We start from the raw sequence: 14,620 nt of genomic DNA on the forward strand, positions 1-14,620 counted from the left end.
TGACTCGCTATTAAACTGTGCACATTTCACCTTGAAACTGGAAACTGCATGCAGTTTTACAGGTGAAACTCTCCCCTTCAGTTCCCCGAGGCACCTTTCACCGGAGTCCGGCGGAAAAGTGCCCTGGTTCAGAGATGGGAAGCAGGGATCTTCGCCAATCATCAAAAGGACTGAAGGATGGCGCTAACCGCACAAAGCAAATATGGTATATGCATTCGGCTATTTAGCATTAAATTAAGTGTTTGGTCTGTCAGCTGGATGTCATTCTTCTGAAGTGAGCGTTAAAAAGTCAAGGCGTGACGTTGATCTTTTTACATATTTTGATGTACTGTCACATGACGGCAAATGCGTTTATGGTATTTTCATACTATATTTTCTCCTTGATAAATTTTGTAGGATGACATGAAGCACAATTTATAACGGGACTAATATAACGTCGTATTTTAAAACGGACAAAGAAAGAAAGGACGAGACAATAACAATGCCAAACATGATTTTTATTATTTGAATTTAATGAGATGAATTCTTTGAATAACTGTCATTTTTGAGCCTTAGGTTATAGGTTTACATAGAGTTATTTCCACAAGTGACTTCTCGATTTATTCCTTATTTGAGCTGATGTAGAATGCAGAAAAGAAGTAGTCCTAGCAGAGCCTGCCGGATGTTTAATTTAAGACACATGCAGATGAACAGACAAAGCAAAACCAGTGAATGTTTACCAGACTGTCAATGCAAGTACTGTAGTTATTTTCAGCCTTGGTGTTGATCCATTAGATATCGATAACGGTTGCGCTTTTTTTGCACTGAATGTTTTGCTTTGTGAACTTTTTGAACTGTTGATGTTTTTGAGCAATGATTCTTGCCTGCTAAATACAGTAACGACATCATTTATTATTCTTGTCAGCAAATAATTATAGGAGAAGAGTATATGTAGATGTTCATTATGCGTTATTATTTGGTTTGTGGCAGATGGTTCATTAATACAGAACTTGATTTTTTTCCCCTTACAGTATTTTCAATGCAGCCTATTCATTTATCCTTGAAATAAAGAGATATTAATTACTGAAACTGGTTTGTGTTGTTGCTCATATAAGTCGTTGAGCCTTCCTTGTCCTGAAATGTTGTTACCGGTGAGTCCAGAAACGTCGGTCATATTGCACTGATGGAGCAGAGGAGAGAGATACAGAACAGCAAGCTTCCAGTAACAAAAACAGCAAGGATGATCACTTTAAACCTGGTGTCCTGTGGAGAGTAGGATGTGTGTTAGTGCCATTTCTCCTCTATACATACTCTGTAGGCCTACAGCCTGATCTGCTTTCACATTTATAATAAATAATAAATATGTTGTATTTATATAGCACCATTTTAACAGAGGTTTACATAGTGTCTGACAGAGTGCCTAAAACAAGCACAGCACAGATGAAAAAGACTGAAATAAAAGATAAAATTTATATTAAATACAGAGTGAAAAAAAGACTAAATGATTTAAAGGGGCAGTCTAGCTACAATGAAAAACATAACCATGGATACAGCTGTTGTAAACACGCCTACTCTCCTCTCACACAGACGCTGCAGTGATCCTTTTCCTGTCTAAAAACTATGAAAAACCCCTTCTGATTATGTGTTGAAGGTGGATGTAAATTTTGAAAGACTACAACTGCTTTGGGGAGATCTTGGGGCGAAATTATTATTATTATTATTATTATTATTATTATTATTTCGCAAGCTGGATGAATTTTTAACTTAACAAAACATCAAGATGCTTGCTAGAATGTTGCTTTGTGGTTGCCGGGGAATTGCTATGCAGTTACCTCTCCTGGTTGCTATGGTGTTTCAGATGTTTGCTAGGGTATTGTTAAGTGGTTCCTATGGTATTCCAGTTGTTTCCTAGGGTATTGTTAAATTGTTGCTATGGTGCTCCAGTTGGTTGCTTGGGTATTGTTAAGTGGTTGCTATGGTGTTCCAGTTTGTCGCTAGGGTATTGTTAAGTGGTTGCTAGGGTGCTCCAGTTGGTTGGTAGGGTATTGTTAAGTGGTTGCAAGGGTATTGTTAAGTGGTTGCTATAGTGCTCCTGTTGGTTGCTTGGGTTTTCTTAAGTGGTTGCTAGAGTGCTCCAGTTGGTTGCTAGGGTACTGTTAAGTGGTTGCAAGGGTATTGTTAAGTGGTTGCTATAGTGCTCCTGTTGTTTGCTAGGGTATTGTTAAGTGGTTGCTTGGGTATTGTTAAGTGGTTGCTAGGGTGCTCCAGTTGATTGCTAGGGTATTGTTAAGTGGTTGCAAGGGTATTGTTAAGTGGTTGCTATAGTGCTCCAGTTGGTTGCTTGGGTATTGTTAAGTGATTGCTAGGGTATTGTTAAGTGGTTGCTATGGTATTCCAGTTGTTTGCTAGGGTATGTTAAGTGGTTGCCATGGTATTCCAGTTGTTTGGTTGCTTTGGTGTTCCAGTTGGTTGCTTGGGTATTGTTAAGTGGTTGCTATGGTGTTGCTAAGCAGCTGCTAATGTATCCAAGATGGTTGCTAAAATATTACAAAAGTGTTTAAGGTGGTTGCTAGGGTATGGTTAGGTCTTTGCTATGTTATCCTAGGTGGTTGCTAAGGTGTTGCTAGACAGGTGCTATGGTATCTCAAGTGATTGCTAGCGTATTGTTTGGTGGTTCATATGTTATTTACTGTGGTTGCTCGGGTGTTGCTTTGTTGTTGCTGTGCTATTGGTGGTGGTCGATAAGGCATTACTATGCAGTTATGATGATATCTCTCATGGTTGCTATGAGGTTGCTATAGTATTCCAGCTGGTTGCTAGAGTATTGGTAAGTGGCTGCTGTGGTATTCTTGGTGGGTGCTAAGCTGTTGCTACGTGGTTGCTATGGTAATGAAAGTGGCAGGTTTGGATTCTGGCAGAAAAATAATAAGAAAAAGAAGAAGTAGAATATAAATCTGATAACAGTAGCGATGCACAATCACTAATAACATATTACGTGGCTAGAATGCCCCTTTAAATAAAATACAAAGGGAGAAAAGAAAAAAATGGATGATAAAACATGTAAAACGGAAGGAACCGATTCTGTTTGAATGCAGTATTAAATATGTGTGCTGTAAGGTGCTTTGTAAGTCTAAGAGTGCCAATTTGCATCTTTATTTCAGCTTGGCAGCACTTAAACCACTGACAAAGCACATTAGACTCAGCATGGAATGCTCCATAATTTAGCAGGCTAATTGGTAATCCTTAGGTGTTGCCTTCTTGGATAAAGTTAAAGGCAAATCTAAAATGAATATTATTAATATAAACGTCCTTATACTGCAGTCTTACCCAGTTTCTGCTCATTGCAGGATTTGAGAGAATGGCATGTTCATCAGGACAGTTACTGCCTATAGACAGAGGCAAAATAAACACAAATCATGCACCCATCTGAATATTTAACCAAATGAACATCAGATATCTTGCAAAACGTGGTGACATAATCCTAATAATGAATCATTCATGCAGTTAACACACATGGTACAAATGCTTAACAAATGCTTTGAGTAGATTTTAAACGGTTAATATCTGAAAACCATCATATCCACATTAAGTAAACACACTACATTTTATACATATTGGTCTTTCAGTTTACTTACTTTTGGCCAAAATTGTGTTGATGAAATACATTTTATTCAGGTGGAAATGATCAATTCAATGGGCCGTTTTTATTTTTTTTTCAGTGTACTGTACTGACCTCGCTCACAGAGACCTCTTCTGTGTACTAACAGGATCAGCTTAGACAGTGCCACCCAAATAACAAACCCAGAGAGAACCCCAGTGGTCCAGGGGAAAGGAAGAAGCAGAGACTGCTGTCGCATCCCAACAAACACGGCAACCACTGTGAAAAAGGAATTTCGATAAGTCACCAATGCAATAATTAATGCATATTATTACAAATAAGGAAACCAGATTTTACCTGCAAACACTTCTGCAGCATTTCCCACTCCCCAGTGCAGCCAGTTGAATATCCACCTCCTGAGGAAATACAGGGGATTTTGTAGTTTTTACTATATTTTGTATTTTTACTACATATTGTACTGTATTTGCTATACGTTTGCTTAGATTTCAACCGATATGCAACTGAGAAAAAAGCACAGACTTAACTTGACTTAAATGTGTACATCAGTTCCACATGAATAAGATATATTACATCAACTTAATTCTTGCCAAAAGTGAGTAAACTGAAAGAAAACATTGAGATGATGTAACGTATTGTCATGTTGGGTTGGAATAAGATGCAGGAAACATTGCGCTTTAAAGGCAAATGCTCTTTTGTTGAACAGGCAGCAGGAGAGAACCACCACTTAGCGTTAGCTGACAAGGCCGTCCACTCTCACTTCACAGTAGACACTTAACTCTGGCAGTGCTACCCCACAGCCCAGCGCAGCATAGCACAAATAACATGTCCACATCTTTAACTGACCAACAACTTGTTCACAATAAAGTCTCTCCAACCGCAAGCATGGCGCCTCCTGAGAGCCTTCGCACATGTCCGTTTGGTTCATTTGTAGTTGCTAGGTGGTTGCTATGGTGTCCTTGGCAGTTGCTTATCGGTTGCTAGGCGGTTGCTATGGTTTCAGTCAGGGGTCCTAAACGGTTGCTATGGGGTCCTAGGTGGTTGATAAGTGGTTGCTAGGCGGTTGCTGGGCAGTTGCTATGGTGTCTGTCGTGAGTCCTAAGCGGTTGCTATGGTGTCCTAGATGGTTGTTAAGTGGTTGGTAGGCAGTTACTATAGTGTCCTAGGTGTTTGTTAAGCAGTTGGTAGGCGGCTGCTATGGTGTCCGTTGTGGGTCCTAAGCAGTTACTATGGTGTCCGAGGTGGTTGCTGATTGGTTGCTAGGCTGTTGCTATGGTGTCCTAGATGGTTGCTAAGCAGTTGCTAGACAGTTGCTATGGTGTCCGTTGTGGGTCCTAAGAGGTTGCTATGGTGTCCTAGGTCATTGCTAAAAGGTTGCTAGGCAGTTGCTATGGTGTCCTAGGTGGTTGCTAAGCAGTTGTTGTGGGGTTGCTAGGCAGTTGCTATGGTGTCCATCATGGGTCCTAAGCGGTTGCTGTGGTGTCCTAGGTGGTTGTTAAGTGATTGTTTGGCAGTTGCTATGGTTTCCTAGGTGGCTGCTAAGCGGTTGCTATGGTGTCCGTCATGGGTCCTAAGCAGTTGGTATGCTGTCCTAGGTGGTTGCTTATTGGTTGCTAGGCTGTTGCTATGGTGTCCTAGATGCTTGCTAAGCGTTGGCTATGACATTCTTCATGGTTGCTATGCAGTGGCTAGTTGGTTGCTATGGTGTCCTAGGTGTCCCAGACTTGCTGATGTGGTTTAGATCACGGTATGACTTAATGTGAGCTACAACAAAATGAACAAATTGTCACTGTGTAGCTGAACGCTGTGGTGTCTTTAGATAATAGTCCACTCAGAAACTGACTCGCACATCATGCATGCGTACAGGCACTAGATTAGATGTGAGATTTCTATTAACAAACTTATATCTTCAGTTTGAAAATGTATAAATTGAAACAACAAATGTAATCTGCAACGATCATATACCTGCGAGGTGTGCGTGCAAGTAAACTGTGTCAGAATTCAGCAAATTACTTTGCTGTCTAAAGTGGCTGCCTGCAGAGTTAAGCTACATGGTGGTTTTGTTCATTTTATAGCTCACAGTAAGTCAAACCGTGTCCTAAACCACACTGACAAGTCTGTGAGACCTTAATGAAGAGCTGGATCCGGTCTGAGCGGGTCGAGAGAAGTTTTAAGGATTTATTCCAGAAAAGATTTCAATGACTATTGGCCTAGTGTTTGGTAGCAACATTAGCCTCATGGCTCCAGAAGCAAAATTTGGACGCCAAACACGTCTTGGCTGATTGACTACATCCGGGGTAGGTGGACAATTGTGTACAGACGACTTGTGTAAAGTTGTAAGCTTAGTTATGTAATCAGTATCTGAGTATATGAGCAGTTTCTAGCTATTTTTTTTACCGTGATGAGTCTGGTGCTGGTCTAACGGTGGCCATTATGGGCTGAATAACAGCGAGAGCCATCACAATACAGCCTAGACCAGCATGAGAAGCAGCTCCCTGCACAAAAACATGATGCATATTATATACAATCTGCATAAAAGCATTTGAGTAATTTATGTCACTCACATGATGATAATAATAATAGTGCATTTAGTCATATAAAACTTTAAAAGGATAAATAAAATACAAAGACAGTAAAATATAGTAAAATACAAATAGAGAAAAGATGGAGAAAACTCCAGGACTGAACGGATTCTACCTTAAATGCAACATTATATCAGCACATCGAACACAGAGAGGTTTATTGACTTGAAAACCAGACAATCTGTGCAGACCTGCATCAAATCTGTGATGTAACAGCACCACATGAATCATTTCAGTATCTGACTATAATCTGAAATGAAACAGAGCCCTCTGCTGGTCTGTGTTGAAAGTGGTGGGAGTTAGAGGCTCATGAGCCTACTAGCTCACCTTCTACGAAGCACTATAATACAATCTGTCACAAGTGGAAATCTCACCCTGCTCCAGTGTCCCCTGTAGACGAAAGGAAGAATGAAACCCACAAACGTGAGCATCACTGTGAGCATCATCAGCACATGATGCACCTGTGCAAATAAATCGTTTATGAGATATATTACACTACACTCTATACAAAAACTGTAAAATTTTCATTTACGCTCACTGCTCACTTTATTAGAAACCCTTCTCATGTAGCTCCTCCTTACTGGTGTACAGTTAGAGACTGTAGCTCATCTGTTGATGTACAGTTTGTGTTGTCCGTTCTTCAGCACTTCATCAGCGGTCAGTTTCTGACTCCAGAGCCGCTCTTGGCTGGATATTCTGGAGTGCTGATCCACTCAAACCCTAGCAGTGAAACTCCAACACTCAAACAATATCTGCTTATCATCAGCCCTGTGGTCATAAACTGACCAATAATGAATTGGGGGAGGGCTCATAAACTGTGCAGCAACAGCTGGGCTACAGTACACCTATTTAGCGAAAAAGTATAGAAGGACAGGGTAGGTGTTTCTAGTAAAGTGGCCAGTGAGTGGAAGTACAAATTAGGTGTTTCTAATAAAGTGGCCAGTGAGTGGAAGCACAAGGTAGGTGTTTCTAATAAACTGGCCAGTACATGGACATACAATGTAAGTGCTCCTAATAAAGTGGCCCTTGAGTGAAAGTACAGGATGTTTCTAATAAAGTGGCCAATAAGTGGAAATATAAGGTTGGTGTTTCTAACAAAGTGGCCAATTAGTGGAAGCACAAGGTAGGTGTTCCTAATAAAGTGGCCGACCAGTGGAGGTACAAGTTAGGTGTTTCTAACAAACTGGCCAGTACATGGACATACAAGGTAGGTGTCTCTAATAAGGTGTCCAATGAGTGTAAATACAAGGTAGGTGTTAAGTACCCAGTGCATGGAGGTGCAGCATAGGTGAAAGTACAGGGCAAGTGTTTCTAATAAAGTGGCCAATAAGTGGATGTACGAGTTAGGTGTTTCTAATAAACTGGCCGGTACATGGACACACAAGGAAGGAGTTTCTAATAAAGTGGCCAGCAAGTGGAAGTACAAGGTAGGTGTTTCTAATAAAGTGGCCAAAAATTGTGCTCTGCAACAACTTCACTATATATCATTTAGTGGAGTTAATTCTAATACCTGAAACCAGATTCTTTGTCCAAACAGTGTCTTTTCAGGCCAGTCTGGTTTAAAGAAGCCTGCGATGAAGGTGCCAGCGCTTCCAGCCACCATCCACGCAATCAGCATCAAAGCACCTGCAGTACATGTTATTATTATTCATTTCTATGATGCTTTCTAATATATAATATAAAATACATATGCATGTATATGCATTTCTGCATCCTGATACATGCTTGTGAGCTCACTGACTGAAAATGACACTAGCTGCACTAAACTACATCACTAGCCAAAACTGCATGATTGTTTATGTATTCCGCTTGTAAAGAAATGCTTACCGTGGCATTTCATAATTAAAGGGGAGCGGGATCCGGTCACTATCTCCGCCGGGCCGGTAATGGCCTGCCGCTGAGCTGATACGAGGGGCTGACGTTTATGTTTATGGATCTCACCTGAGAGAGGAAACTCATAGGTTAGCACAGCCATTACGCTCGTTTATCACCACAGGCCTCATAAAGTAGAATGCAGGAGCAATCAGAGCTTCCTGTTTAAGACTGAAACAGCACAAATGAAATGCTGGACGAGTGCTGGGCAACTGTGTCATAAATTACAGTAGATGAGGCACTTTATTGAAAATAATCACTGACCAAAGTGGTTCAGGAAATGGTGTATTTACTCGGGCTCTAGTGATACAGCTTAAAGCGATAGTTTAGAGACAAAAAGTATCAAAATTTCGCCATGTTTGGTGTCTGGAGTTTGCTTGCTTAGTTTGCACAATGCTAATTGGTGGGTACATGCTTCCATTGCTTTTAACTACTTTAGCCTCGAAGCTCTAGAGCAAAACTGAAGAGACAAACTTCAGACAACATACATGTCTTGGCTGATCGAAATTTGAAGTTTCATCAAACTATCGCTTTAATTCTAAGAACATTTAAGCTTAAGTTCTTAAAGCACATGCTGTATTGCAGTTTTACAGGCTGTTGTGCACCCGTTGACCTTATGTGTGTCCTTATCCATGACATGCCTTTTGTATCATCGGCATGTGCTGATATGGTTAAGTTCTCCGGAACTTCTGAATCGTTTGGGAAGTGCAGAAGTGCAATCAGTGCTGGATGTCATAAAAAGTACACGTTTACTGGCCAAATCGACTGGACTGGACTAGAGCAATCAAAACAAGGCCTTGAGATGAAGCAGTGGAGTGTTGTAATGTTCATCCATTAACCTCAACCATGCAACAGCATGCTTACCAATATCAAGCTGAACTTTTGCTTCTGCACCTTAACAGTATCTTTAGATTCTGGCCTGTCACTAATGGTAGTGATAGGAACCAGGGGTCACTATGTCTACAATACAAATATAGCCATTTTATTCACTATCCAGAACCACCAGTGAACCTACATGTGTCTTCTGAGTTTTTATATGTCATGTGGTAAATGTAAATAAGGGGATATTTGAAAAAAAATAAGTTTTTTTGGAGATTATTTTGCCTCACAAAGTATATTTTACACCAAAACCTTCACAAAACTCATAAACAATGTTTCAGACATCAAGCAGCACCTTCATAACCATTTCATGTAACAAATTTCTGTGATTAAACTCTTCAGAAGTCTGGTTCTTATCACCACCACTGTGATAATTAATTTAATGATCAAATGTAAAAAGAGTTTGAAAAATTGGTGGAATTCCACTTTAATGGAGCAAGTTTTCTTTAACTCCACTCACCATGCTGAGCAGAGCCGTGTGCGATGAACAGGTAGTAGCTGTGGTCGAGGCTGAAGCGCTGTGGATCCTGAGGGATGTTGGTGGCTCTGCGAAACCTGCACTGAATCACTCCATCAGCCACTCTCCAGCCCACATCACTCAGGACGGCCTGCGCAAAGAAGACAAGCCATTCAAACTCAGTCTGTACTGTGTGGGAATAAAACAACTTTATTCATAGACACTCACTGGCAACTGTACTAAAAACCCCTCCCTGTTTCTGTTGATGCATAGTTTACGTTAGCCGTGCTCTAGTGCTTCACCAGTGATCAGTTACTGACCACAGAGTTGCTCTTGGTCTATAGTCAGAAACTGACCAGTGACGAATGGGATAGAGGAAGGACTCTAACTAAATGGCCAACGAAAGTACAAGGTAGGTGTTTCTAATAAAGTGGCCAGTGAGTGGAAGCGTAAGGTAGGTGTTTCTAATAAAGTGGCCAGTGAGTGGAAGCACAAAGTAGGTGTTTCTAATAAAGTGGCCAGTGAAAGGAAGCACAAAGTAGGTGTTTCTAATAAAGTGACCAGTGAATGGAAGCACAAGGTAGGTGTTTCAAATAAAGTGGTCACTGAGTGGAAGTACAAAGTACAAAGTCTGTGTTTCTTATAAAGTGGCCAGTTAGTGGAAGTACAAGGTAGGTGTTTCTAATAAAGTGGCCACTGAGTGGAATACATGGTAGGTGTTTCTAATAAAGTGGCCACTGAGTGGAAGTACAAGGTTGGTGTTTCTAATAAAGTGGATTTATAGATATTTTATCTTCTCAGCAACCTTCTGTACAACTACAGAGGAATGATGGACATTACACTCACCTACAAATGCAAAACAAACTCTGTACATACTGAGATATATACTGAAAAATATAGGCCTCACCTTATCGGCAATCTCTGGATGAGTACGGCCTGCTTCGTATGCAGCGTTCACAGTCACCCGCCCTCCGTCATTCACACACAGATAAACGTCATCGTTACCCTGCGCCAAAAAAATACATGATAAGCAGCACAGGAGTGTCATATTCAGACACAGTTCAAAAGTTTAGAATCACTGTTTTTAGTAACTCAAAGCCAATTTTGTTGCAGAATGTTCTATAACCATCTAATGCATCATACTTTATTGACTACTGTTACATTAAGCACTCAAATTCCCACTCACCATCCACTCATCCTCAGACAGAGCAAAGGAAATGTATCCCTGCGTCGGCCCGCTCAGCTCAAACTGCACACTCTGGCCCTCAGTGCGGTAGGACAGGAAGAAGCAGTGTGTATCTGTGGCAGGGTTGCAGTGGGCTGGATCCAGCAGGCAAGACTTCCACTGACCACAACCCTCTGAACTGAACTAATCAAGACAGAGTGAAGAGAAAAATCTACAAACGTGTTGTGATTCAATATTATTTATGGAATACCAGACTAACTGCAATTGCATTGATTCAGTACTGTATATTAAACAGCAACAGATCCACTTATTGGACCTGCCTCGATTCAGTACTGCCATGAAACACTAATAGAGTTATTGACTGGAACTGCATTGATTCAGTATTGAATGCATTGAATGCATTGAATGACTCTTAAATTGGACCTACGCTGATTCAGTACTCTAAAATGAAAAGCACTAATAGAGTCACTGACTGGACCTGCATTGATTCAGTACTGCATATGAAACACTAATAGAGTCACTATTTGTTCCTGCATTAATTCAGTACTACATATGAAACACTAATAGAGTCACTATTTGTTCCTGCATTAATTCAGTACTGTATATGAAAAGCTAATAGAGTCACTGATTGGACCTGCATCAATTCAGTACTATATATGAAACACTAATAGAGTCACTGATTGGACCTGCATTGATTCAGTACTGTATATGAAAAGCTAATAGAGTCACTGACTGGACCTGCATTGATTCAGTACTGAATATGAAATACTAATAGAGTCACTGATATGAAACACTAATGAGTCACTGATTGGACCTGCGTTGATTCAGTATTATATATGAATTAGACTCACTGGTCGGACCTGCATTAATTCAGTACTGAATATGAAATGCTAATAGAATCATTGATTGGACCTGCATTAATTCAGTACTGAATATGAAATGCTAATAGAATCATTGATTGGAGCTGCACTGATTCAGTACTGCATATGAATTAGACTCACTGGTCGGACCTGCATTAATTCAGTACTGAATATGAAATGCTAATAGAATCATTGATTGGACCTGCATTAATTCAGTACTGAATATGAAATGCTAATAGAATCATTGATTGGAGCTGCACTGATTCAGTACTGCATATGAATTAGACTCACTGGTCGGACCTGCATTAATTCAGTACTGAATATGAAATATAGACTTACTGGTTGTGGCAGCACAGCTGTTGTCTCAGTAGCAGTGCTGGTGGAGGTGGTGGGTTGAACTGGATGTGGGGTCACTCCACTCTGAGAGATCACTGGACTGGGAATCTTCACCCAGAAATTATTGTACTGAGCCAACACTGTTGCCCTGAACAAATATACAGCATGCATGTCTGCCATAACAGGTCATTTGGACAATTTTTTTATTGTTACATTCATCATAAAATGTTAAGTTACTAAGAATAAAATAGATATCTAACAGAAAAAAACATACAGAGAGAATGTACCACTATACACTCTGTCAAGGAGCTGATATCATCTGCCACATATTTGCACATTTGTAGTTCTTATTATTTTATTCAATAATAGCTTTTTATATATACTTATATAATGCAGAATTAAATAGATCAAAAGATGTTTTATAGTTGTAAAAGTTGTAATAGTTTTTGCTAAGTACTTTAGAAACTACAAGAGTTATTACATGATAACATACTGCAGTGATAAGTTTGTGCCTCCTGTATTTAATAATCGCTTTGTAAATATGAGGCATTCTGGATATTAGTTTATCTCCCATGTGAGTCCATTTTTCTGGATATATACAGTATAAACTGCCCCTTTTAACAGCTTCACACAGATTATTTGAAACCTATAAATTTGGTCCAACGTAATCCTATAGGATTCCCACTCTCCCTATTCAAAATATGAAATATTTCTATTGGACTTTATCAGTCTCACAAACTGAACTTGAAATATTTTGCTTATATACTGAAACATTTATTATTATGTATTAACATGTATTATTGTGTATTAGTGTAACGTGTTGGCGTCTTACAGCACTTACAGAAAGCGGACAGTCGGAGGAGCGTCAGTGGGAGCGATCCACATCACATCAACCTCGGTCTGCTTAGCATCACTGGTGTGACTCACAGCAGAGCCCTGATACAGATTAGAACACAAGTCACACGCTGTCATGAACAAAGACCTACGAGTGCACTGTAAAAGGGCCCATGAAACAGAGAACGGAAATGTCCGTAAATTTTCAAAGTAGTTAGATCCAGTAAAAAAAATCAAAACATACCATACAGTCTCAAATCCATACATTCCATATACAGTCATATGCAAGCTTTCTGATATTCTGTTGATTTTCTAAGCAAAAATTAATTAACACATTCTCCATAGTAAACAGATTTAAATATGGCATTTTTCTGCACATTTTAGTGCACGATTTCTATTTGTTTGAAGATTAAATGTCATAACTTTTGAATATTTTATGTTTTATTGTTCCACAAAATGGTAACTTCAGCAGATAAACACACACACACACACACACACACACACACACACACATTTTCTAAACCGCTTATCCTTCTGGGTCGCGGTGGGGTGCTGGAGCCTATCCCAGCGGTCATTAGGCGGAAGGCAGGATACACCCTGGACAGGTCGCCAGTCCATAGCAGGGCAGCAAATAAACAGTAATTGTGAAATAAAATATGCAGAGGTGTGGTCTCTGTGGAGGATGTGTTAACTTATTTTTCACAAAAAAAAACAAAAAAACACCAGGGGTGCCTAAACTTTTGCACACGGCTGTATAGTAGCTAAGCTGCCCTGGTTTTATATCCATTGTTTTTGTGAGGTCACAAAAGCCTTTAGATATATCTGTCTATTTAGCCTAAAGCAGTTTAGCCCCACCCATTCATGCAAACCGGGGGTCTTTTGCGTTTGACTTTACATGTTCAGTGTATGTTACTGCATATTTCTGAATCTCTGATTCTAACTGACTCTGACTGAACTGTGGTGAAATTTGACGTTTCATGATTCACTGAATCGTTTCATAAGCAGTTCTAATCAAACTCCTCTACTGAATAAGAAGAAGTGACTGTGATTTGAACCTGGATGTTGTGGCATGTTAAAAGCTGACTGATCTCAGGCTTGTTCAGTGTGAAGGATCCGACTGCAGGCCCCTCGGGATCCACTGCGTCTCTGGCCTCGATCAGAAAACCTTCAAACTGCTGACGTCCAGACAGGGTGACTGGGAACATTGTGAGTCAATACAATATGACACAGTCAGACAAAACTCAGTAGTGTTATTGAGGTTGAGTGATTTAATAAGACCTCCTACCCAGCAGCGCTGAGTTTACCTCTGATGTGATCGCCAGGCTTGAATGTAGTGCTGTCCACGCTCAGTGTGTATGGACTGGTGGTTGTGTTGGCCTGACCCCCATGTTTTGGTACCATGCTGTCACAGGACTTTTCCACTTTTCCATTCCTGTACCCAGCGATGGATGTCAAAGTCCCACAAAACAGCAAAGCGGTCCACAGGATTACTGCCATTTGTGGGATCTTCGTCAGAAATGTTGTCCTGTTTGGACATAATATACAGTAAATAAAGCACTGGCAGTGCAATAATGTGGCAATAATAAGACACAAAAATAAGTCTGAGAGATTAAAATGAGCGTATTTATCCATGGATCTACCTATAAGTGGTTTAAATCAAATATGTATCACATAGAAATTTGATTATTTAGACATCGTACATCCAACGGCACAGAAAAAATACTAAAAAAAAGTAAAAATTAAGAATTCTGCCACCATATAGTTTATCATTGTCCTGTCCTTTTTGTCCTTTTTTTGCAATTTAACTCATAACAGAAAGAAATATCAGGAAAGTCTTAATTTCATTTAGAGAAATAAAAACATTTTACCCATTAGAGCGAAAATAGCTGTACAGAAAAGCTAGAGAGCTGCAGAGAGCTGTGCTCTACTCACCTGGATGTCTACCTGGCTCCTCAACTAACCTGCACAGGTAAAGCTCTTCACTTGTAAGTATGGTGACATCAGGCACAGGGCGGGGCT

At 40.0% G+C, this 14,620-nt stretch overlaps 2 protein-coding genes across 4 annotated transcripts in view; one reads left to right on the plus strand and one right to left on the minus strand.

Moving 5' to 3' along the window:
• si:ch211-153l6.6 overlaps positions 1 to 1,068 on the plus strand; it is a 21,916-nt gene extending 20,848 nt beyond the window's left edge. For 2 of the 3 annotated variants that reach the window (XM_036565301.1, XM_036565300.1), the window contains exon 4: positions 82 to 1,068. In XM_036565301.1, coding sequence (XP_036421194.1) covers positions 82 to 174 — 93 coding nt within the window. In that variant the 3' untranslated portion in view covers positions 175 to 1,068. Of the gene's footprint in view, positions 1 to 54 lie in introns of all 3 variants that reach the window. The other variant, XM_036565302.1, reaches the window with a different exon arrangement.
• Positions 1,050 to 14,579, minus strand: frrs1a (ferric-chelate reductase 1a). The gene is made up of 16 exons (XM_036565299.1): positions 14,534 to 14,579; positions 13,906 to 14,126; positions 13,657 to 13,796; positions 12,609 to 12,703; positions 11,771 to 11,915; positions 10,572 to 10,754; positions 10,293 to 10,391; positions 9,389 to 9,536; positions 8,005 to 8,118; positions 7,688 to 7,803; positions 6,552 to 6,638; positions 5,993 to 6,090; positions 3,935 to 3,993; positions 3,713 to 3,856; positions 3,307 to 3,365; positions 1,050 to 1,242 (listed from the first exon to the last, which is right to left on the minus strand). Exons 2-16 carry the CDS (start codon positions 14,096 to 14,098, stop codon positions 1,150 to 1,152), a joined length of 1,773 nt encoding a protein of 590 aa, XP_036421192.1. The 5' UTR covers positions 14,099 to 14,126; positions 14,534 to 14,579; the 3' UTR covers positions 1,050 to 1,149.
• Between the last annotated feature and the right edge of the window lie 41 nt (positions 14,580 to 14,620).

Source organism: Colossoma macropomum, unplaced genomic scaffold (assembly GCF_904425465.1).
Source record: "Colossoma macropomum unplaced genomic scaffold, Colossoma_macropomum, whole genome shotgun sequence".
In the NCBI taxonomy this organism is placed as follows: domain Eukaryota; kingdom Metazoa; phylum Chordata; class Actinopteri; order Characiformes; family Serrasalmidae; genus Colossoma; species Colossoma macropomum.

Excerpts from the sequence above, each read along its gene's own strand:
- frrs1a (XM_036565299.1), bottom strand. The coding sequence starts at position 14,098 with ATGGCAGTAATCCTGTGGACCGCTTTGCTGTTTTGTGGGACTTTGACA. Across the intron at positions 10,755-11,770 it reads CAGCTGTGCTGCCACAACCA|TTCAGTTCAGAGGGTTGTGG; the intron begins GTAAGTCTATAT and ends TGTCTTGATTAG. Across the intron at positions 1,243-3,306 it reads CTGCAATGAGCAGAAACTGG|GACACCAGGTTTAAAGTGAT; the intron begins GTAAGACTGCAG and ends TACTCTCCACAG.